Source organism: Ixodes scapularis, unplaced genomic scaffold (assembly GCF_016920785.2).
Source record: "Ixodes scapularis isolate PalLabHiFi unplaced genomic scaffold, ASM1692078v2 PGA_scaffold18__7_contigs__length_3171195, whole genome shotgun sequence".
Taxonomy (NCBI): Eukaryota; Metazoa; Arthropoda; class Arachnida; order Ixodida; family Ixodidae; genus Ixodes; species Ixodes scapularis.
Window position 1 is genome coordinate 357940 of NW_024609844.1, and position 25595 is coordinate 383534.

A 25595-nucleotide genomic window follows, 5' to 3' on the forward strand; every position below is an offset into this window, starting at 1 on the left:
CCGTTGCGGTGCCCTGAAGTCGCTGACGCAAATTTTGAGGAATGTATTTGAAAAAGTATTTGAAGGAGACCAAATACGTTTGACTGTATTTGTATCTTGTAGTTAAATGCTTTTTTGGAATTGTAATTAGAATTGTAATTAAATAAATTTTTGACGAAGTATTTTGTATTTGTATTTCGATACATATTTGCATGTATTTTGCCCATCCCTGTTCCACGAGCTTATTGAATGCTATTTTGTGTAACCTAATAATCTGTGGGTGTGTGAATGACCCTTCCAGCGTCACTAAAACACAGTCGCGATCATTATGAATGTCGACACGCTATCACCCGGCGCTTCGTACTGGCAGCGGTAAGCAGCCGCAGTGTTGTAGTCGTTACCGTAAAAGAGTAAAGAACTACGTTACTTGCGAAATAAAGGAACGCGATACTGTCGCCGATAGAACGTAACGCACGTTACTTTTGCGTTACTTTTTTTTATAAATTGACGGTAACAGCGCTTTTGTTTTCTTTTGGCGACAGCGTGTTTCGACTTTAACATGACAGGCGCTGGTTGGGGTTTTTCTAAAGCGGAAATTTTTTCGTGGGGAAAGGATTGGAAAAATTTAGAAAATTTGTAGATTTAGAAAACTAATGAATACGTTACTACGTTACTGAAAGAAAAAAGGCGCTACCGGTAACGACGTTACTTGTAACACGTTACCGCCAACACTGTGCAGCAGCAGCCGCGGCGGCTTGACTTTCCTTCCGCACTTGGTTAGGAGAACGGGCAAGCCACCACAGCTGCCGCAGCATGGGGCTGCCAGAGTGGAATCTTAAAAGATTGCCGATAGACCTTTACAAGCATTACGAATGAACCTTTTTAACATCTCAAATGAATGAATACCTCCTCTTCGCTGCACCGGCATGATGTAGGTATTCTGGACCATGTTCATCTAGGTACTCAAAATTCCCATGTTCAGAACAACAAAAACAGCGCCGACATTTCTTGCTTTGTCCTGTCATCCCAACAGACCTGATCGAAGCATACTCTGGCGACAAAGTGGATACCTTCGACCAGGACAGCTGCAGGGGTGACACCTCTCCCCCAACCAACCCACAAAAGCTCCAAACGCACCGAAACCCGGACAAGCACCGGTGCCGCTTCTGTCCTCACTCATGTCTTTCTGCAGCGGGTATCGCCATCCACGAGAGGACTCACACTGGAGAGAGATCCTTCAGTTGTGATGTTTGCGAGAAAACGTTCACGGATAAGTCTAACTTGAAGGTTCACGTTAGAACTCACACCGGAGAGAAGCCGTTCAAGTGCAACACGTGCAGCAGGGCGTTTACTCAGAAAACCAGATTGGCGAATCACGAGAGAACTCATACCGGTGAGAAGCCGTTCAAGTGCAACACGTGCAGCAGGGCCTTTGCTCAGAAACACAACTTGGCGGTTCATGAGAAGATTCACACCGGAGAGAAGCCATTCAAGTGCAACACGTGCTGCAGGGCGTTCACTCAGAAAATCAATTTGGCGAGTCATGAGAGGACTCACACGGGAGAGAAGCCGTTCAAGTGCAACACGTGTAGCAGGGCGTTTACTCACAAACGCAACTTGGCGGTTCATGAGAAGATTCACACCGGAGAGAAGCCGTTCAAGTGCAACACGTGTAGCAGGGCGTTCACTCAGAAAACCCATTTGGCGATTCATGAGAGGACTCACACGGGAGAGAAGCCGTTCAAGTGCAAGACGTGTAGCAGGGCGTTTACTCAGAAATGCGATTTGACGAGGCATGTGAGGACTCACACCGGAGAGAACCGTACAGGTGCAACACGTGCAGCAGGGCGTTCACTCAGAAAACCAATTTGGCGAATCATGAAAGGACTCACACCGGAGAGAAGCCGTTCAAGTACAACACGTGCAGCTGGGCGTTTACTCAGAAATGCGATTTGACGATGCATGTGAGGGGTCACACCGGAGAGAAGCCGTACAGGTGCAGCAGGGCGTTCACTCAGAAAACTCGCTTGGCGAATCATGAGAGGACTCACATTGGAGAGAAGCCGTTCAAGTGTGAGACCTGTGGTAGAGCGTTCGCGGCTCATAGCAATTTACACGCTCATCGGAAGATACATCGCAAGTTATCGAAACAGCGACGTGCATCATAGTTGTGGAAGGGATTTAAACGAAATACTCTAGCACCGACGTGTGTTCATTTGGCTTGGCGATAGACCTGCAGCGGTTCTACTTGCAAGCAGTGTGTGTTTTTCACAGTTCAAAATGTTTCAGCCTGTTATTTATTGCGCAAACACAGATAAAAAATGTGAATTTCCCTTAGACGAAGCGACCAGAGGTCTTTTTAGAGCGCAGCTCTTAGGCGCCCGTTTCCGGCTTGAGCGACGTCGCCGTTGGCGTAACCGCGCGGTGCATTATGGTTAAATTTCCCCGCTAAATCTGGCGAGAAAACTTCCCCGCTATATCTAGCGGAAAAGTTTCACCGCTAAATTTAACGGAAAATTTTCCCCGCTAAATCTAGCGGAAAAATTTCCCCGCTAAATCTAGCGGAACAATTTCCCCGCTAAATAGCGGAAAAAAATTCCCCGCTAAATCTAGCGGAAAAATTTCCCCGCTAAATCTAGCGGAAAAAATTTCCCCGCTAAATCTAGCGGAAAAAATTTCCCCGCTAAAGCTAGCGGGAAAAATTTCCCCGCCAAGTCTAGCGGGGAAATTTCCCCACCCCGAGGTCACGTGACCTCGAGGGGGGGGGTCACGTGACCCCCCCCCCTTCGAGAACACGCGGCCCTCAGTACCCTTCCCTCCTCCTCCTCAAGAGCTGCCCTCCAATTCGGCATTACAGAGAGTTGTAAACGGCTTTCACTTTTTTGTACACGAAAAAAAGAAAATATTTGAAGCCTTATCTTTTTTTATTCATTTAGAGTCATTAATCACGTGATGCACCTGAAGTTTCTGTGATGTCTGTAAGGTCACTTATGTACAGTGCTCATCAGACTTGTTTATAACGCGCAAGCGAGCGGCTTTCTCCGGGGAGCGCTGGGCTGGTGGCATTCGCGGAAACTAAGCTAGTCACGTGGCGCAACATGGAACGGCCCGCTCGAGGGGTGTCCTGCCCACTGTATCAGCTTGATAAGCGATAAAAATAAAGTGCTTTGTGATATATTTTTGGTTTTTGATGATGACATCGTTGATACGCCATCATGCTTTAGTCTGTTTATTGTTCGAGCAATGATGTTTGTAAAAAGCGTGCGAGCAGCCTTCCGCGTTCGCCGCCAGCTGATAGAGTGGGCAGAACACCCCTCGAGCGGGCCGTTCCATGTTGCGCCACGTGACTAGCTTAGTTTCCGCGAATGCCACCAGCCCAGCACTCCCCGGAGAAAGCAGCACGCCCGCGCGTTATAGACAAGTGTGATTAGCACTGTACCTTACAAGTCGGCCTAGTCATGACCATAAATATACGAACTTATAAAATAACTAAGGTCTTTTAATAGCAGCAATGTTAAGAAAGTCATATCTTTGTGTGTTATTAGTTTGTAAGATTTGTTGCTTATGTTTATTATTTTGAAAACTGGTTTTATTGACTGTGCTCTTTTTATTTTCTCTTTTTTTTCGCAAATTATTTAGTAATTTTTTGCACGACCATGAGGGCTCAGCAATAAACTTTGGTTGAATAAAACGCTGGTTTGAACAAAGAAGTAACCACGTGTCAAAAATTTTTTTCTCCATTTGAAGGGATACACTCATTGGAAGTATTTATAGGTACTTCCAAGAAAATGGGGTATAATGCATTAAAGTACAGTATACCCCTTCTTGGGAATGCTGCCAAAAGGCTCTCCGATTTAACTCTTTTAGAAACTCGGCGAACCAGTGCACGCTGTTGGGCACGCGCAGAGTGGAGATTGCGAGCCGATTTCTCGATTATTTCATCAGTTTGTTCTGAAAGCCCTTAAAACCCAGTTTCAAGCGCACTTAAAGCAGGCATATTAAAGGTGTGTCGCGAAGCGCTCCGCACATGAATAAATTGATAAAAAATTACTTACAAGGACAATATGCGCGACTCCAGCAAAACGGACGCCACCAAGCGGGAAAACCGGGAACCAGCCGGTCCAGGTCGCTCCGCGCCCCTCCGCGCCCCTCCGCGCCTCTGGTGGCTTTCGCGGGCACGTGTTGTCGGCGCGGTGGTGAACAATGTCATTTAACGAAGGTCCAGGAATTTCATTAGTGTCTCGAAACTTCAGTAGATTGTTTCCTTCCATCACGTGTTTTCGATTTCTTGGATGGGGAGGAATCGCGGAAAAAACGTTTTGATTTCTTGTCTGTCTCGAATCACATTCAAAATGACGACTACTTGGTAACCGATAAGGGGTTTCTTTATCAGGATGTAGAACAGTGGGAGGACGACAGACGAGGCATTTCACTGGAGGGAACACCAATGCTGCAGTCAAGTGAATGGGAAGGTTCGATAGCTGCTTTTCTTGAGTTTGATTGTGTTCGATTAGCTTCAAGTTTGAGCCACCCACGCCGGTCGGTGCGTTGGCTATTCATCTTGGCTGCTTTTCGCCAAAAAATCCTCTGGACCACTCTGAAGGAGTTGGGCTGATTTCGCAATTACTTGATTCAGGAAAACCTGCTCGCTGCAAATGATGAATGAGGGGAATTATCTGTTTTCAAAAGGTGGGGGGACACGTCTCGCAACGTTAGATGCTGTCACGGCATTTTGACCTATCGCGCCTCCAATATTTATATTATACACCCGTCGAATTAAGCCAGCAGCAATATACGTCTACGTTGCTCAGGTTGACCGACCACAAAAATACTAATTTTTTCTGTTCAGGATTCGAAGTCAAGTTCAATGCAGAGAGATTCTGCGTGAATCTCCAATGAAGACTCTCTTCAGTTTGTCCGCATTCGTCTCCGTGCTACCGGCTAGAACAATTTGGTTAAGTTTAACTTAGTATCTCTCTGTCTGTCAAATATATTTTTATTCAGCAGTTCACCTAATAGCTAGTCAACTAAGCTCATATTTCAAACCGAAGAATATACTAATATTGCTTTAGTGAGACCCCCTCCCCCCCCCCCCCCCCCCATAGTACGTAATATAATACATAACCCGCTCGTCAAAATGACTTCACGATTGCTACTAAAACCTGAATTGAAATACGAGTATCAGCGGCTTAGTGGGGTGCCGGCGGGGTAACATGCTCCTTGGCTCAAGAAGCGCTTGCTTATTTTTCGCAATTTTCCTGCAGCCTGTGTTGTTGACCGAGCATACGACTGAAGCTGTTTCTTAAACGCGGATATGCACAAAAGCTCGATTTCGCGGACAGATAAGTCGCATGGTCGAGGCATGCGAGTTGGCTGAAAATTACTGTCGGTGGGAGAATTCTGCATTCATTGCCGCTTGCCTTAGATGATCAAAGCTGATTAGTATATTACCGTCTCTCCAGAGCCCATAGTTTCGGTTTCGAACGAAATCTCGGAAACGAAAGTTTGACATGAAAAGAACAAAAAACACAATTGGAAAACAAAATTATGCTCTGCAAGTTTATGTGCACCGGCTACACTTAACCGTCTCAGTTCAAATACCTATAAAATTGGGCATTAAACAAAATAAAATCAGTTAAATTGAACGCACCACCTGTTCAGGCGGCCCGGCCGAGCCGACGCGACCTGGACTCAGCCGCCATGTTTATTTGGTGGTGGCGCCCCCTATAGGTCGCTGGAGTCGCGAATAACGGGTTATCTGGTGGAGAAATTTTAGGACCGAGTTTAGTGTAATCAGACTTGTACACGTTACTGAAAAATAGTAAGGAATTACATTTACAATTACTCAAGGCTAAATTGTAATTTATTACAATTACAATTACCCTCCCGTGAAAGTAACTGACCGTTACCCCAAAAAGTAATCCGTTACTTTCGTGGCGTTACTTTTAACATTATTGTCCTTAAGTAAGAGACAAAGGGAAGAGGTTTATTCAAGCTCTTATTGTTGCAACCTTTTCCTTTTAATGACCTAGAGTATTTTGAGCAACAGCTGGCTCTCGAATGTCTCGTCAGACATTTTGCATTATCTCTTGCTCAATATGTCGACTGCTACGCTGAACACCATTTGAGCTGAGGCACTGGATGGGAGTGCCATATTGTTCCTCACGAATGCTTCATGCTCTGCATTGAGCTTTTTCAGCGAAGCAAGGAAAGTACTATTTATTTCGAACGTAGAGCAAAGCTTCGTCGTTGCAGCCGTTGCCTGCTATTCGAGAGATTTAGTAGATCCTTCAGATACCTCCGATACGCGCGATAACGGTAGCCGATAATGATATGATACATACGCAAAGACGGCGGCGAAGTATCGGATATCGTTATCGGAGTCATCGGACCGATCTACTAAAATTCCCCATTCTCTAAATCGCGAAGCTGTAGAAGTCATCAATAGCAAAACATAGTTGTAACAGTAAGCTGATAATTAAATAATAAATAAGGTTTGGCTCGATATTCTTCTTCCTTTGGTTCTGAACAGTTCGAGCCTCACTTGAGACGTTGGTGAATAAAAAAAGTTTCCAGTATATCAATATAAGAAATAAAAGAAAAAGAAGGACACTCATAACAACAATTAAGTAGAACGTCGGTTAAAACAGGGAAATGTAAACGCACGTTCGCCGTGTGTACCCTTCTTGGTGCCGTTCAAAAACGCACGGAGCACGAACTGACTGCAGTTTACTCCGGTGTTCTCCAGATAGACGCCCACTGATGCCACAGACAGCAAAGTGTAGAGTACTAAGTAAGCCGCGCTATGGCCCCACTCCCGAATTTCACTCTCTCCTCAAGCCCAGAATATCAAGTCTACGTCAGCCACCATTATGTTCTATTTGTAAAAATGTGTGCTTAAGATAAGATGCGTCCTGCTGGGGCAAAACAGGAAGAATAAGAACGGAAGAAAATTACCATTTTCTAAGTGCTCGCAAAAAGCTGACTCACAATAAGGGTAGGGTATGACGGAGCGTTGTCTCCTGTTGTGAACTTATGAAAATGGTCGCAGTCACTATATCCGAGAAGGACATTGTTAATTCTTTTCAGTGCACTTACCGCCTCGAGCTTCTCGAAGAGGCGCACAATCACTTGGCATCCACCTCTCCCCGTCTTCGATCGCAAAGAAAAAACAAAGGGACTAAAAAAAAGCGGATATAACTTGCCCCCCCCCCCCCCCCTGTTTTTTTTTTTTTTTTTGTGAATTGTTTATTTGGATTTTTTGACATTGATGTTAGAGTCTTAAAAAAAATGATAGATCCAGGGGCTTGGTGTTGCAAAAAAAAGGCTTTGCGGAACTGAAGTGTGCCAAGCCTCCCTTTGCGCTGGTCGATTCGCGTGACAGTGTCACTGCGCTCGACTTTACAAAAATAAAAAAAAAGGAAAAAAAACCTTTATTTAGAATGGGGGCGGGGGGGGGGGGGGGGCTTGGTTCTGACAAAAAATGTAACGGATTACAAGGAATTCGTTACGTCAAAAATGTAAGGGAATTACTTTAAAATTACTCTAGAAAATATGTAATTAATCCGTTACAAAATTACTCATAAATGTAAGGGATTACAAGTAATTTCGTTACTTGTAACGGATTACGTACAAGTCTGAGTGTAATTAATAGTAAAAGAGGCAACGCTCTTATGGGTGACAAAAAGGATAGATATATTCATGATAAGTCGAAGCCGCAGTGAAGGGAACACAAATCAATAAGGACAACAGTAGGCTAACGACACATTCCGAACGTGATTAAGCGTGGAAACTGGGCTTAGCGACAGTTAGTAAAAAAGAAGAAAGAAATTGGAACACTGATAAGGACGTATCGACCCTAATTGTAAACGTTCGTGACGACCGCAACCGCAGAAAATAGTTCCTCCTTCAAATTAGCCCCAAAGAAAAAAAGAACGTCTTATTTTTTCGATATCCTGGACTTTATACCAGGACCGGGAGTAGGCGTTCCGGGAGGTCGCCCAGGGCAGAGGCCCAGGGTACCCAGGGAGCCATCAAAAGGGTTGCGCCGCTGCGCCCCCATTTGGAAGTTTTTTTTAGCTTACTAATTTATTTAAACACGGCGGTTCTTTTCAGAAAAAAAATACTCGTTTTGAAACACTACTCACATGTTTACTGACTACGTGATGTCATAGATAGGGGCGTATAAAAAGGTGAATGGGATGAGACGCCGTCCGATGCCTGGTGTTCATAGGATCGGAGGAATAGCGCTTTGCACCACACACCCATTTTCGCAAGAACAGCAGTTGCACAAAAATGGGGCGACTAGCAGAAAATCCACTCGGTGGCACACACAGAGGGGTCACCGTGACAAGCGCTCCGACCAGCTCCGGAAGACTGCTTTCGTGTACCGGCTGAGGCTCATATTGGAGAATTCCCGAATCGCCCTTCCCGTTAGAACCTGTCCCTTTTCAATCCGTTCCCGGAACACCTTTACGTTTGCGCCCGTCCCGTTTAAACCCATTGGTATAAAGCCCCGCACATCTCACCCTCTCCGCGAAAAGTCTCCATCGTTCTAACCCTGGTTTGCTCACATTTTCTCCTTAAAAATAGGTGCCGAAATTTTGTTAATGCAAATAAAGCAAAGGTGCCGGCGAGCTATTTAGTTATGTTGTGAACTAGTTTTTATTGTCAACGTATTCTTAAAATATACATCACTTTCAGACAAGCTCCAACGAAAGATATTTCTACTTGAACCACTTGAAATGTTTCTGTCAAGATGGTCCCCAAAATGTGGGACTACGAAACGCGACAACGTTACCGCGAACACGATTTTTTAAATGTTACTTCGAAATGGTTTTAGAAGGTACCAAATTGTATACCGCTTAGCTTAGTGGCCCAGATGAGCACTTTCAAAGACACTAATAATATTGATGGCAGTCATTTCATTCTTTGAGACAAACTGCGAAAAACTACAATCGCTTGTTCGCGCTAACAGTGTCGCGCTCAAGCACTTTGAGTAAACAAAAATTATCGCTGCCTTAGGTTTTATAATTGCGACGCTATTTTTAGGTTACCCAATGCGCTTACGCACGTTATCCTAAAACTTCCTTATAGTGAACGGGATATTTTGAAGAGTGAGAAATCAGACAAGTTGACCGGGCATATGATTGCGACTTCATTTTCTTACGAGTTCAAACACAAAACCCTCGCGCTCACAGGAATAATCCATAAACTACAAAATGCTATCGCCTTTGTTGAGGACGTCGAGCAGGACAATCGGACCATCAGAAAGGCTGCACTCCGATTTTGATAGTTCGCGGCTGTCCCCTGGCCCGCACGGCACCACTATTTGCAAGCTGCTGCAAAGGTACCCTTGTCAAGGTTGATTAACGTACAAGTTTGGGCTTCAATTGATATGCAGACATAATTAAAAACAAAATAGCGCAAATACGATGGGCAAAGCAAGAGATAACCGACAGGACACAGTGCTGTATCCTGTCGGTTATCTTTTACTTTGTTCTCGTATTTGCGTTTTTTTTTAAATTTTTAATTATGTCTTGTGAAGGCCTCATCCCGTTTGATCGATCGATGAAGCTATTAAAGGGCCCATGAAACGATTTTTGGGATGGGATAAATCATTTTAGATTGGGATTTTACTAATAGCACATCGTTCAGTGGACCAAAAGAAAAAAGGTAGAAAGTCAAAAGCCTGACTTTCAGTGCGAACATTTGAAAACAGAGCGGACTATTTCGTACCTCCACCCCTTCGCAACCTCTCTGCCTTTTCACTGTGATACATCCGGGGTCCCAAAAACGTGTCATCGGGTCCAAACTGACGCCACACGCAACCGGACCTCACTTATTCCCTTCACCTCTAAGCTGACAATGTGGTGGAAGCTACGCGCTTGCCAGACCAATCAGCCGCCTCCCTTTCATCACCTGACTTCATTCTCTGCAGCCACATTTGACACGCTCACGTGGCAAGTGTGGCTGGCCCAAGGAGCACGTAGCTTCAACAGCACTGTCAGCTTCGGAATAAACGGGGTGGGGAAAGCAACTTTTGTCTGAATTTTGAGCGACGGGCTAATCTTCTAGGGGTAGAATGGATGTGTCCGGGATTACACAAACGAGAGTGCGAGCAAGAGGGGACGGTTACGTCCCAATCCGGCTGAAGCCTCAATTCGGCTATTGCCTCAATTCGGCTAGAAGTTTCAATTCGGCTGGACGTTCCAGTTCGGCTACATCCTCAATTCGGCTAGAAGTTTCAATTCGGCTGGACGCTTCAGTTTGGCTAAATCTTCAGTTTGGCTACAAGTTTCAATTCGGCTGCATGCTTCAGTTCGGCTAGATCCTTGTTTCAATTCGGCTGGACGTTCCAAGTTGATCAAGCTAGACATCCAAGCATAAGGTGCCCCCAATTTTTTTAGAGAGACGTTAACTATATCTGCATCTTGCCTTAACATTGCAACGTGCAAGCTCAGATCAATAAGTTCAAGCAGCTACGAAGGCTTTGGGCACAGAAACATTTGTGTTTGTGTTGTTTGTTCAGTGGAGCTGCTGTGCAAACACCAGGTCTCTGCTTCAAAGAAATTTATTCACTTGCCCAAAGAATGGATTACAGCAGTCCAAAGATTGCTTCTTCCAGTGCTGGCCACTGCTCACGTGAAAGGGACAGGACACCTTGGCAGCTCCTACGTCGAACTGAGTTGAAGAAAAAAAGAAGATACCTGCATCAGGTTTGAGACAAAACAATATGGTAGGGGCTCAATCCAGTGATTTACATCTTCAGGAGGCTAAGGAGAATGTAACAGTATACCTGTAATTTTTTTCAAGGTCACAAATTTGCCTCAAAATTGGCTAAACACACCAGTAGCTATGACTGACCTCGTAACCAAAACCTTACGTCCGCAAAAAATTGTTTGGCGACATTGAATTTTCAAATTCGGTCCTCATCATATTTTCAAAGTGAAAAATTCTACTGGCTGTATTAAAAATATGGAGGCTCGGGCAAGCTGGTGTTGCATACTCCTCCACAGCGCGAAAAATTCGCAACCAAGCACAGACACACACAAAAGGAAAAGACATTCATGAAGCTCTGAATTGCAACTCAGACTTGTATTATTTCTTCTCTGCCTGCGCCTGTCTTTTTAAACAATAAGATTTTTTTATTTTTTTTATTTTTGGTTTTATCTGGATGCAAGATAATCTAATTCTTTTTTGTAATAAATCTGGACAAGGTTTAGTGACACAGTTTTCTTCTAACCTCGAAATCTTTTCAGCTTCAATAACTTCCCTAATTAGTTGATTATTATTTTTACTTATTACGGGGCAATGGTTTTAGTTCTGCTTGACATCTGCAATCTTGGCAATGTATGCCTTAGTGTCCAGAAGTGATTCTGTTTATGTTGTAGTCGTGTTCCCCTTGTCTATGTGACATCAGTATTTGCGACGTCGGGGTGGGGAGGGGTTGGGTTTTGACAGTAGAACTTGTTTCCAACTGATTAGAAGAATTTCGATGGCAACAAATAAAGTTTGCGGAACCCCAACAATAGCTCAGCAGCACGAAAGAAATATGTTCCATTCTCTTCTCTGATGTGGTTGTGCTAGCCATGCTCCAAACAAACAAAAATTCCGAACGAAACATTTTGGCTTCGTAACGTCAAGAGGGGTACAGTTTCTATCATGAAGGAAGCCATTAGCCCGCAGATTTTGTGGGACGAGCGAAGGCGGCGGAACTTTCTAGATTTCACACTTCACCCCGCACAGCCATGCAGCGCGGAACGTTCCCGTGGCACCTACGGCTGTGAGTAGCAAGTATGTCAGGGAGCCTTTAAAAAGGTGGGTAAAACAAAGTTTTTCAGTGACCGAACCGAGGAGACTGATAGCTTAATGTACCGACACCTGGATAAGTAACATTGTTGTTGTTGTTGTTCACGGGTTTTATGGCGCAAGAGCTCAGACGGCCATACTGCGCCAAACTAGGTAGAATAAGTAACCCTGGTTTGCAAGTTTTCTCATGGGAGAGCTGGTATTAACTGGGGTGCACTGCGAGTTGTAGAGGATCTAGAGTCACACCGCCATATTCAGCTCAAGAAACCTCGTCTAGGCACAGGCAACTCCTTCCGCAATCATTGAGACTATAAATTAATTAATACACTGCTGTCTGGTTATTTTTTCTGTTTCTTTTGACTTTCTGAGAATCGGGAAACTCAGCAAGCAAATATAATATCTAAATTATTCTGAAAAACTGAGAATTTAATCAAAACAAGCTCTGAGAAACATCAAATTTTCCACAAAGGTAAACTCCAGAAAACACCCTCCAATGCCGCAAAGGATTACATTCTTTTCCCCTGTCTTTCTTCTCCGACATTGTTTCCCTGCTTTTATCAGTCTCGGGTTTTCTACATTATGATCGACAAAGGATTAATTCTGGAAACACGGAATGCCGCTTATAGTGATGCTGCTATATGTCACGCTAGGGGTAGCCAGGCAGGCTCAGGTGCAGCTTGGTTATGACCTTCCTTGCAAGGGGAAGTTTTGGCATTGCATATGAGGCGATACTTGCCCAAGTCTAGAGGTTACCTTGGCAAGGTTATGGAAGCACCCATGCTCACAAGTACGGTAACTGCCCAGGTCACCTTGGAAGGTCTCAGCACACGGCAGGCACCACCGTCTGTCGTAGGTATGATTTGCTGCAATGTCTGATGACACAAACTGCAGCAAAACAAAACATATTTTCCTGTGAAACAGTATCCATAGCTGCAATCTCCGTACCAGCACACTGCATGAGTAGCTAATCTCATTGTGCACCTCTTTCTACATTAGAAGCACAGTTTAGCCTGAAGGCGTCGGCATATTTCGGTTCCACGTATAAAGTCACTCATACAGACTTACGTCAAACAAACATATTTCGCCACGTCTGTGGCTGTGGCAGAAAATACTAAGAAAGGCGAGATAAATCGACGATTGCATGCTTCAAATGGTCAGAAATGGGAGGAAAAAGCCCCGAGACACTTTCCTCCCACTTCTCCTCCTGTGAACAGCAAGGTCGAGGGAGCCCACCAGTGGTGCAATCGGTGGTTTGTACGCGGTCCTCGAACGTGATTAATTTACGATGTTTGGATAGCATCCTTTCAGCCATGTTGCAATTACATTGATACCTTAAGAACTGTCAAACGCTGATTGAAAAAAAAATTGTATTGGCTCATTCACGGCTTTCTTAGCTTTGGTTGCTCCCATGACGGAATGAAGGGTTTGTTCACCAAATAAACAACGCACTCCCGAGCTTCATCCAGTTTGTCACTGAAGGCTTTGTTCGTGTTCGAAGCTAGATCTTTGCTCAAAAAAAAATGAAAGCCGCTTACAACTCCCTGTAACGCCGAATTAGAGCGCAGCTCTTGAGGAGGAGGAGGGAAGGGCACTGGGGGGGGGGTTAAACTAACCAGGGGGGGGGGGTCACGTTACCTTGGGGGTCACGTGACCCCCAATGCCGATGATGTCATCACTGACGTCACTGATGACGTCATCAGTGACGATGACGATGCGGGTACCGATGACGTCATTAGTGACGTCACTGATGACTTCACCAGTGATGATGACGATGACGATGCGAATGTCGGTGACGTCATCAGTGACGTCGCTGATGACGTCATCAGTGATGATGACAATGACGATGCGGATGCCGGTGACGACATCAGTGACGTCACTGATGACGTCATCAGTGATGATGACGATGACAATGCGGATGTCGGTGACGTCATCAGTGATGATGACGATGACGATGTGGATACCGGTGACGTCATCAGTGATGATGACGATGACGATGTGGTACCGGTGACGTCATCAGTGATGATGACGATGACGATGTGGATGCCGGTGACGTCATCAGTGATGATGACGATGACGATGCGGATGCCGGTGACGTCATCAGTGATGATGACGATGACGATGTGGATGCCGGTGACGTCATTAGTGATGATGACGATGACGATGTGGATGCCGGTGACGTCATCAGTGATGATGACGATGACGATGCGGATGCCGGTGACGTCATCAGTGATGACGATGACGATGTGGATGCCGGTGACGTCATCAGTGATGATGACGATGACGATGTGGATGCCGGTGACGTCATCAGTGATGATGACGATGACGATGTGGATGCCGGTGACGTCATCAGTGACGATGACGTCATCGGGGGGTCACGTGACCTCGAGGAGGGGGCCACGTGACCTCAGGGGAGTCACGTGACTTCGGGGGGTCACGTGACCCCCCACGAGGTCACGTGACCTTGGTGGGGGGCTCGCGCGGTGCATTATGGGACATTTCCCATGATGCACCGCGCGGTTACGCCGACGCCGACGGCGACGGCGACGGCGACGCCGACGGCGACGCCGCTCAAGCCGGAAACGGGCCCCTAAGAGCTGCGCTCTAAAACAAAAACCGGCAGGTCTTTTGTTTAGAGCAATAAACGAAACTTAAACTAATTTCGGTCTATCTTATATGAGTCAAAAGCAGTCCAATTGTGCGTAAGGCAGTGGTAGCACATTTAAAACGTGTTTCGTTTCTCTTTTTGGGGAAGTGCTCCGCAAGAGAGGGGGGGGGGGAGAGAGAGAGAGAGGGGGGATAAGGGAGGGAGCGGCGAGCCGCACTTTAACACGCGGAGAGCCGCAGTTTGGCCAACCATCTACTAGGGCATCACCATGCAGGTTCTCAAGGAGCTTGGGAACGGCCTTTCCCTCTAAATTAATTCCTGGCATTGTATACTAGGCGATACCTGCTGTAGTCTATGGGTTACCTTTGCAGGGAGATGGAGGCCTCGATGATCACACGTACGGCAATTGCCCATGTCGCAGATCATCATGGAAGGTCTTCATGAAGCAGGCAACTTGTCCTGTCGATGGAGACCCAAACATACCCTGCATATGTGGGTAAAGTGCCTAAAATTTAACTTAACTACAACTACAACTACTTCTCTCCAAAAGCATCATGACATCAAAGCTTGCCGCTTTCCATAGATGGACTCGCTAGCACAGCCTGGCCTTTTTCGGTCGGCCAGGGTGTCGAGAGTGTTTTGTAGCGACCCGCCACACGCCCTCAAAGTTGAACTTGTGTCTTATTCAAATTTCGGAAGAGAAGCCTACTACTAAGTGTGATAGAATTGTAGCAGGGGGTCATGATGTTAGCTCCGTAGCCCCGCAACCCAACCTCCATTATCGCCAGCCCCTTTGCCGTCTACTTCCTCGCCCATCATGACTACCCGTCATCCCTTGTGGTTGACGCTTGTTCGTAGGGAAGGACTGGCTGGCACTGCTGGGCTCTGCGCCGCTACTCATCCCAATTCCCAAATGGAGGCTGCGGCTGACCGGTGACATCCGTCGTCTGCTTCCTTTCTTCGGTACTTTGCTTCGGTTAAGGAACTGTTTTTTCCAGATAGTATAACGTGTTGAAATCGCTTACCTCTTAATTTCAACGGCAATTCATCTTGGAAGTGCCCGCGCAAAGCTGGTGTCGCGATGTGTGGTGATATCAAACGCAGAGAGTGCCTGAAGAATTTTGAGGTTGCTCAAATGGTTTGTGGATTTGTTTGGACCAACTTTATGAGAAACAAATCAGCGGCAAGCGGCTCATAGTCAGATCTTCTAAATTGCCGATTGCGACACTTACCTGATGACTTGCTAAGTGCTTGGATATGGTCAAAAAACTTCGAGTGAAACCTCTTCCTTCAGACTACAGATACGGAAGGCTCCGCTTCTCGGGGAGCGATGACCCAGGTCCCCTCTACAGCCCATCGAGCCTTCGGACGACGCTTGAATGCGTGCTCAGAGTGCAGTCGAGTGTTACTTTAGTGCCATCGGACGGCACTCAGATACAACCTGGATTAAAACAGTTCGCTTTTATTGTTATTGCGGTCACTGTGTAGGTCACTCACTGAGGTGAAGAGGAGGTGAGACGGGGTCCAGTCACCGCCGCGATCAACGACCGAAATCCAACGGCTCCGCAGCCCACTGAACCTCGTAAAACCAGGAGAACTGGCCACAAGTTCACTTTACTGCGAATTGTATTATGCTGTGGGACTTAACGGTGAAATGTAATGCGTGCGAAAGAATAACCTCAACGGTCCTTGTAGTCGCGCACACCGCAAAGCCCCATCCTGGCCCCTCCGACGCGCGATGCCACATACTTTCGATTCCTAGAGCTCGCCTGTTCATCGCAGTTCGCCCAGTCTGCCGCTCACGGCTGCGCTCACTATATCCCTTCCGTTCTGATAAAACCCACTAGACAGAACAAGTGAACGGGTGTGGTTTCGCAAAACGTAGTCTCTAGAAAACTGTCCGACGGCACTCTTGCAGAGCGTTCAAATGCCGTCCGACGGTACTCCACTCGCGCGTTCAAGTGCCGTCCGAAAGTCTCGTATAAAATGAGTTCTCAAAACGACTTTTACGAAGGGGAGTGAGGCGTATTGGTAAGATGTGTCACATAAGCACGTGATCCCGGGTTCGATCCCCAGTGCGGGCTTACTTTATTGTTTTTGTTTTCTCGAACATTTTATTTTGCCGACGCATTTGGCGATATGTACATTTATTTTTTTACCAGTAACACAGGAAAAAAAACGAATGTTGTCGCCGAAATTTCGCTGAACGAAATAGTATGGTACTTCGTTTCCGGAGGTGCATCGGGTACAGCGGGGCTTGGTTTGCCGGCTGGACGCCGCGAAGCGGCGTGTACGACAGGGCCAAATGGGTCAATAGCTTTGTAATTAGCAGCCGCATAGTGTCGCCGCGAAGCGGCGTGAATGCAGGCGGGGGTGTGTGTTAACGAGCTCCCCAGTGATACACGCGCCGTCCGACTCCCGGACGGCACTTGTAGGCCGGATTGGAGTGCCGTCGGGCGGCACTGTAGACACAGCCTTCGGAAAGTGCTTTGTGGCCCCTTCCCGAACTTGTGCTACCATGCTTCCGTGGATACTCACCCATGATGAACGAACTGTGAAGTGGGACCGGTCAGTGATTCGGTATTACTTTCGCTGCAATCGGAGGCGTTGATTTGAACCGCTCGTTCTCGAAATAGGAGCCTTGTCTTGAACAAAACCATCCAATAACTCAAAGGCCGCAACCACGTCGCACACAACGCTCCACCTGACCCACATGCGTTGCGCCATCTTGGGTACCAGAGTTGCCAGGCGAGGAAAACAAAAATCAGTGGATACTGGATTGAACTCAATCGAACTCCCTAAAATCAGTTAATAAACTTATGCACTTTTTTTTTATTCCCAAACTAATCTTTTAGCAAATATCATAAGCTATAAAATAGCAGTTTAGATAAAACTGTATTCCCGAATTGAGCTATAATTAAGAAAAAAAACCTTTCCTACACTAAAATTAGTGTTATTTTTATTGCGTCACTCTGCTGCCATGTCCGGCAGAAATGTTTTAACGTCCAAAAGTTGGTTTGATTGTTTCAACTATTCCGATGACTTGACTCAACGCCTGCAATACAAAAACCCAAACCCTTCTGCTTGAAAACGGAACTACGTGGATGCGAGTTGCAAAACCTCTTCGTGGTCTGGAAACACTGTACGGGCGGCCGTCTTGAGTTTCGGTTTCTCCGCTTTTCCTTCCAGGGCATGGACGCTCCGCCACTGTGTGCGATTCGGAAATTTTATTGTTTTCTGACTTCCGACCGATCACCCAACGTGGCCGAAGAGCTAGGCCGTCATGCGCTTCATCTCTGAGGACACTCTTTTTTCGATGCGAACACCGATGAAATCGTACTGTTTAGCGGTAGACTGCCTACAATGTTACATGCGACTCAAATTTTTTTTTTTTTTTTTTATTGACAAAAGTGTTTTATTATTATTTTTTTTTTAGAAAGCTTCGTGTTTCAATGGAAACTGTGCCCTTTGAAATATTTTTCAGACGTTGCAAGAGCTAAATTGGTTTCAGATAGGAAAAATTGGGTTGTGTGTGTGTTTATACAGCCTAGAACTTGGTCTGCCTCACAGGGGCGATGAGTCTCCCAGCTGTAGATGAGAAATTTAGCCAGTGCGGTACAACCGCTAGCCATGGGGTCTTTAACGTGCACCACGCAGTACACGACCGCACGCCTGTACGATGCTCATCCAAAAGATAGCCCTTACCTCAAGCACAGTTGACGGATGTTTCGCTATTATTGAAGATTTGTTCAACCCTGCCAGGATAACTGCATTGACTTTCTCAAGACTAAACAACTTTTTTTTCACCTCGGCTGCGACAAAAAAAAAAAAAAAAGATGTAAAAAAATGAGTGTGAAATGAGGTTGCCACCACCCGTGTTGCTCCACTCGACGTCCGCCACGTAAGTTTTCGCCGCCGCGGCCGTCGAATTTTTAGCCACTGCGATAGCAAAATCCCTTCTCCATGAATGGTGAGCAAACAGACTCATAGTCTGTGTCTGTTATGTTTTCTATTCAAGAATATTTCAACAACAAACTTCTGTTTTGTTTTAGATGTGTTTTACAAACCTCGTTTACCGACGCCAGACTAAGTGTATGGAAATCGCTGCAAAGCAACGAGGTGGTTTTTTGGCTTTCCAAAACATTAAAGCAAGGCCTCTGTGGTATAGAATATTTAAACTCTCGGTATTTTCCGCACACATTGAGCTACTTGCGCATCAAGAAAGACGACTCTACAACGCGCATAAAACAAAATTCATAAAGACGTTCGGTACAACTTCGTGAAAAGATTAGAGCCAAGTTCAACAGTTGTAAATGGCTTCACGCCGCGCGATAACGTGCGCATGTTTCTTCGCGTTGTCATTGATTGTTTTCCTAAACTTTTTCTCAAGATTTGTGAAACAAAATATCAATAATAAAAAAAGCTGGAAAAAACGCCCGTTCCTGCTTACATAAAATTGAAAGAATAAAACACAAAGGACAAGCACAGGACAACCACTTTCTTTCGTGAAAGAAAGTCGTTGTCCTGTGCTTGTCCTCTGTGTTTCATTCTTTCAATTTTATGTATTCATGTTCAACCCGCTCGCCTTCACCAGTCCTGCTTACATCGAGAAGTTTGGGTTGGGAGTCGCTATCAGGTGGGTCCTTTTCGCATCCCAAAACAAGATTGAATCGATTTTTTTCCCCCTTTTTAGATGTATTTTTTCACAGATAACGCAGGGCTATCTGGCTACGTTAGCACTGAATCAACATTAGAAACAGGGACATAGGTACTTCGCATGAAGCGCAGCAACAGGAGCAACCTAAATGCGGTATACGAGACACGGCCGGACATGCCGGGGTGACTCGCGGTTCTAACATGAAAGCTAGATCGGTGCTGTATGTGGGAACAAAAACATCAGCGCTTGATTAGCGCGTGTAGCCGCCGCAGTGAGGTAAAGCCCCTCGTCTTGGGAAAAGTGGCGCCATTAATTGTTTTGGAAATGCTCGAGACACGTGCCACGCGTTACTTCTGGGAAGAGCATAACGTCTGAAATATTGATCAGTGCTGCGCTGTGCAGCCATGATCTTCCCAAGTGCGGCACGTGCCTCGTGCATCCACGCACCTTGCACTACTTTTGAAACGTGAAGGGGCTTTAGAGTGAGGATCGCTGAAGCGCCGCTTACGTGCTTCTCGCCGGGAATACATTCGTGTTATCTTAGTGCGGACAAAGCCCCTAGGCTACGAGCGCGAGCTCCTAGTGTGACAGCGGCACGGCTAAACGAGCGCGCTAGCTGCAGGACCAGCTGTAAAAATTATTGACACCAAGTATAGACGATTGCAAGCTGGGCGACTGGCCGCCGCCATGTCTCTGCTCGAGCAGGCACGCCCGTGCGATTACGAGCTTGCCAAAGCTACGTTCACCCGCGCGTTGCACGCGCTTGCACGCATGGGGCACCACCTGGGGCGCCATGCTTGCTATAGGATTTCGAACGGAGGCTGATGGCGCGTGCTCCATTTTTGTTTTCTTGGTTTAAATATTTTTATTCATTAGCGCGCGTGGATAGACGCTGTAGTGCCGCTTTATATTGGCACGCTCACGCCCTCACCAGACAACACGGCCGCCGCTCCGCCATCACTCCCTCTGACCAGACAAAGGAGCCCCGCAAAAGATAGGACGTTTGCACTATTGATCTCTATGAAAATTTACCTAATACTAAATTACCCAAGCATCAAGAAGAATGCAGGGATTGGTGTTCCAGGCGCCGCACGCCTATGCCTTCCCCGTGTAAAAGATTCGAAGTAAATAACCAAATAAAGCGTTGAAGAACGCGCGTGTAAGATGATAGCATCCTCGATCATCCGCACCGGTGCGCACCGGGGCACTGACGTGCGCCCCTTCATCTTCGATCAAGTGCACCGGTGCGCACCGTACGTCCTCGATCAACGAAGCGCACCCTCCCGGTGCGGCTTTTCGTTGCCCCAACGCGCACCAAGAAAATCGGCGGTGCGCTGCACACTTAAAATTTTTACACCCTTATTCGTGTAAATGGCTCGTCCTCTGGCTAACGCCTTTATTCGTGTAAGGGTGTTAGCCGCCGGAGGTGGTGAAAATCGTGTTAACTGCTAACACCCTAAAAACAATATGGCGGCCAGTATGCGGCAGGCGATACGAGCCTGGCGAGCCCTACGCGGCTTCTCGCCGGAGCAAGAGCATACGGCTCGCACGCTCGTTTGGTGTCATCTGTAGGCGCAAAAAACTTTCCAAACATCTCTATGTCCAAGCGCCAACACCGCAAATAATACGAGTAAGGCCGAAACCGCTGGAGAATGAACAGTCAAGACTGTCGCCGAAGTCTCGCTCGGCCTGCTCAATGCCGGTCGCATTTTCATCGCATCAGAAGCGCTTATAAAGAAGGGATAGCTTTACAAAACACTGACAGGCTGGCTTTATTGAACAAAACGCCCACTTGCCGTGGACGACAAGTTGACAACGAATCGCTCCGACACCCTCTGTCGACAGCGGCTAGGAGGTACCGCACTCGCGCTCCGTGTGGCTCTCGATTAACTATTGCCTGTGCTCACCTCTGTTACGTGCGTTATCCACTCATGAACGTTTGTGCGTGAACAGCGGCATTCAGCACCTAGAACACGCGCTGGGGAAGCCGCCTAACCTCCTTTTGTTGCAATCAGGCAGCATAACACGACGACACCGACGACAACGCTACCAGCGGAACCGAACAACTCGGAGCGATCAACACGACGGATGGACTAATGGCATCCAGCCCTCTAATAGTTATAGATCACCAACCGCCACACTTTTCAAATTGGGCGGCGACAACCCCCATCTAGCGACGAAAAAAAAAAGTGATCAACATTTGAAAAAAGAAAGCAGCAGTTTTTTTCCTGCCCACCGCGCGGTTACATTCACTTACGGCATTGACATACAAACAACACTGTACATACACACGGGCATACAAGCACTGATCAATAGCACACTACACAGCAAATACTATATACATCCTACTTATACAAACCAACAAGTGCCCCGAGCGGTATATATGCCCTCCTATTTCGCGCATCGGTTAGCCCAGTGACCACGCTAGTCTTAATCAAGATATGAAAAGATTACGCCAATTTTATTTTTCAATAATATTTTTTCTGCATTTGTCTTAGGTAGGTACACATATCCCTTAATAACTTCTTACAGCATAATGTATTATAATGATACGCGCCTAACTTCTAGTAACTCAACGTGAGTGACGAGAAAAAAAAATCGTGTGAATTCTGTCTGGCAACCACACTCGCGGCGTGGTTGCTATGGCGACGCTGTCGGTACGCGCGCCGGCAGCCGTCCAGCTGGTTCGGCCGTTCGGCTACGGCCGAGTGCGCGAGTCCACGGTGAACGCCGCGAACGCAATCGAGAAAACAAAGCGTCGACTACTGAAGCTGTACGTAATCGAGTTTCCGCCCGTTCGCTGCCGAATTCTTCGTAGTCTTCTTCCGCCCGCTCGAAAGGGAGCAGCCTACCAGTCCGATTACCGCCGCGGCTTCAGTGGCTTCATCTTCGGAGGGAACTGTCAACTGAATTAGTTCCAAAACGCGGGTGCATCAGGCAGCGCAACGTGGCGCGGTCCACGCACAAAGTCGGTAAGTAAACAAAACACTCAATGCCGTTCCATTCTTTTTTTTTTTTTTTTTTTATCTACGGGGGCGCGCGGTGTTTCTGGGTGGCTCAACGTATGGGAAAGCAACCGGAAAAATCGGCGCCTGATCGACCATGGGGTGAAAATTTCAAGGCGTATCGTATGCAAACGACAGCGTTTGCCAGCGGAGGACTCGGTCGTCCGTGGCGAACGCATTTTTAGTATTTTTAAGGATGTTCTAGCTGCAAAAGAAAGGAGCGCCTTAAAATTTCACAAGGTAAAATACACTGCTGAGGAAACGACGCCCCTTTGCGTGCAGGCGCCGATTTTTCCGGCAGAGTTCAGCGCGCTGTGAAATGCAGTGTGCATTTAGGGAGAGTTTTGGCATAATATAATGTTGCTCATTGGAAATAAAAAAAGAAATGCTGGCATCATATGTTTACACACTCTTAGTTATTTTTGGAATCTTAAGTACCCTTTTTGTGGCAGGTATTGGACGCCAGCACATTTTACGTAGGAACGAAGAGTGGAATCCGGCCAATTCCCTTCCACATTAACATCAAATGAGTTCTGTGAAAGCAAAGAAGAAAGTGAGGGTGAAACAGTTCCTGCAGTAGTAAGTGCCAGAAACAAGAAAAGTGCCCCGAAGTGGAAAATATACTCCCTTGAAAAGGATCCAAAAGAAATAGAGGTTATCAGGTATACCGCCGAGCGTCACAGACCTGGACACTCCATTTCAGTTTTTTAAATGCCCATGCCCTGAGCTGTTTACAGCGATATTTGAGGGGACCATCCTGTATTGAACTCAATGCCACCATGAACACCATTTTCGGGTTCTGGTCACACCTCCACGCAGGATGTCCTGCTTCAGATCAAGGAGGATATCCTTGACAGAATCTCCTGTACGACAACGCGGGCGGTCCTGGCCCTGGATATAAAGGGCGCCTTTGACAACGTCAGTCACACGCTGGTGTTCGAGAACTTGGCCTCAACTGGGTGCGGGCCCCGGATGTATGATTATGTGCGGGACTTCCTGAGCAACTGGATGGCCAATATTGGAATCGAGTCCATCCGAACAAGCACCATCCCAATACCGAGCAAGGGCAATCGGCAAGGCTCGGTCCTGTCACCCACCTTGTTACCTGGCGATGTGCAAGCAGCCTCCTCTACTGGAACGGATTCCCCGGATGAAACATACACTCTATGCCACTCTATGTGGACGACCTGACGATTTGGGCTACGTCGGGATCGGACAGCGGGAGGCAAGACTTCCTCGAAGAAGTCATTGAGACGGTGCAGAACTACCTCGAGGCCGGCAACCTCCAGCGCGCCACCGATAAGTCTCAGCTGTTGCTCCTCTGCGCGGGCAAGCCAATTCCCGAAGAAGAAGAAGGCGGACATCCGCCTCACGTTAAAGGATGGTACCCCCGTGCCGGTGGTGAAGCGGGTTCGGATCCTGGGGCCTTCACCTCCAGCGGGACGGCGGAGCCAAGTACACGGTCGACCGACTCGTCAAGACAACCACGCAAGTCATGCGCATGGTGAGAAGGATAACGAGTCACAGACACGGGCTCGAGGAGTCGGACCTGATCCGGCTGACCCAACCACTCGTCGTGAGCCACATCGCCTGCGCAAATCCGTATCTCAACCTACTGTCGAGAGGTAAGGGCAAGATGGACGTGACAATTCGCAAGGGGTACTAGCTGGCACTGGGGGTGCTGCCGTACGTGTCGAACGCCAAGCTCCGGCGGCTAAGTGTAAACAACACCTTCCAGGAACTCATCAACATGCACCTAGCCAGTCAGTGCGAGCACCTGGCCCTCACACTGAGTGGGCGGCATGCCCCGAGCTCGCTCGGCATCCCCATCCCCGCATCGCAATGCGAGGCTATCCAGCTGCTGCTGGCCCTTTGGGACAAGATCCAGGTGGCACCAATCCCGTGGAAGCTGAACCCATTTTTGCATCCAGGTCGCTGGATGGCTCCCGGTCCCTTGATTCCGCTTGGTCCCGTCGTGTAGCATAGGGCCCCTGGTAGCAATTGGTTGCTAGCCCAGCATTTAAGCATACTCCAGCCTTTTTGTATGTAAAGCAAAACAATTACTGCAACTGAATACTTCTTACCTGACAATAATCGTAGTTTGCACTGCTCAATGCCCTTCTGTTTTATCTAAAATACCGCAACTAAATACTCCGAGCACTGGTCGGAGCACTGCGGTGCAGGTGAAGTTTCTACTTCACCTGTTGCCCTTCTGTTTTATCTAAAGTACCGCAACTAAGTACTCCGAGTACCGGTCGGAGCTCTGCGGTGCCAGGTGAAGTTTCTGCTTATAAAAAAGTGTCTGCCCAAAAGCTTGCTTCGGTACCACGAGCTGCAACAGGAAGCCTGATGCAGAGGCTTTAAGAGCAAGCTCCATGCTTTGAATATTGCTAAGCATGCGCGCTTGTGCAGTGCAACTGTCGTTCAGGACAACGTGCTCATTCTTGGCATTTCAGTTTCACTTGCACTTAAAGGGATGTTGAACCGAAATCTGGATTCCATAAAACACGGCGGCAAAAGCGTGTAACAAGATGCTACAAACACCAAAACATCACTCATACAGCGATATTTCGAATGGATGACCTTATTTTTAAAAATAGGAAAATAGGAGGCGCATTTGACAGATTTGTTTGTCTTGTTTCTCCGAGAAGGAAAGGGAACGACCTCGCGTCTTCTCCACCTCGCCGCCTTGAGGGGGCGAAGCAGAAAGAGGAGAAAACGAGATATCTCGACGTCACGTGCCTCATCGGCCTCGTTCAATCTCAACCTCTTTCTCCAAAAATACGGCCGTCCATTCGAGATATCGCCTTGTGACTACGAGTAGTGTTTTAGGGATTGTAGCGTCCCGCCTACGGCTTCTGCATCGTTTCCTGAAATCCAAATTTCGGTTCACCAGCCCTTTAAAGGGAAACGGAGTGTGGCAGCGATGGGATGCTTTCTTGTGTCAGCCGGAGTTGCCTACCATTACCACTGTAGGGCAGCAAAGGCTACAGGCATGCAAGAGAAGCGCTTTCGCAGAACAAGAGCTTGCGATAGAGCGTGTACTAGCTCGCATTTGTCGCCTTCGACCGCGCTGTCACCCTGGCAAGCCTTCGGCAACACCTTCAGAATGCCCGCATTCTTCAAGAAAGCCACAATGTTATGAATATACCACAACAATGCCTGGCTTTTATTTTTTTCTAAAAAAGAGCATTTATGAAACTTTGAAAATGCAGCAGTGCACGCTCATTACCTTCGGTACTGCTTAGCACGTGCTCACTCACGCTCACCTTATCCAGGCTGAAAAGCTTGTGCTCGGACGGGGCACATTTAACACTGGTGGTGTCTTTTGACTAAAGTAATATACAAAGTATGAACAGGAGTGATAAAGAAACACAACGTTTAATGCCGGTCATCTCCACTTTTAAAAAGTATGTCAACGTGAGATTAATTTGACATTTCGTAGTAAGGGTGATGAATTCCAAACAGGGTGACACAAACCGTTTTGATAAAAACGTAAAAACAAAATGTAACTACTCCATACAGGTGCCTAATACCT

General features: G+C 46.9%; 1 protein-coding gene across 1 annotated transcript in view; it reads left to right on the top strand.

Moving 5' to 3' along the window:
* Nucleotides 1-25595, top strand: part of LOC115317300 (zinc finger protein OZF-like) — a 92792-nt gene that overhangs the window by 2094 nt on the left and 65103 nt on the right. Inside the window, 2 exon segments of the mRNA XM_040210955.2 lie at nt 1013-1795; nt 1798-2052. Of these exon segments, the coding sequence (XP_040066889.2) occupies nt 1013-1795; nt 1798-2052 (1038 nt within the window).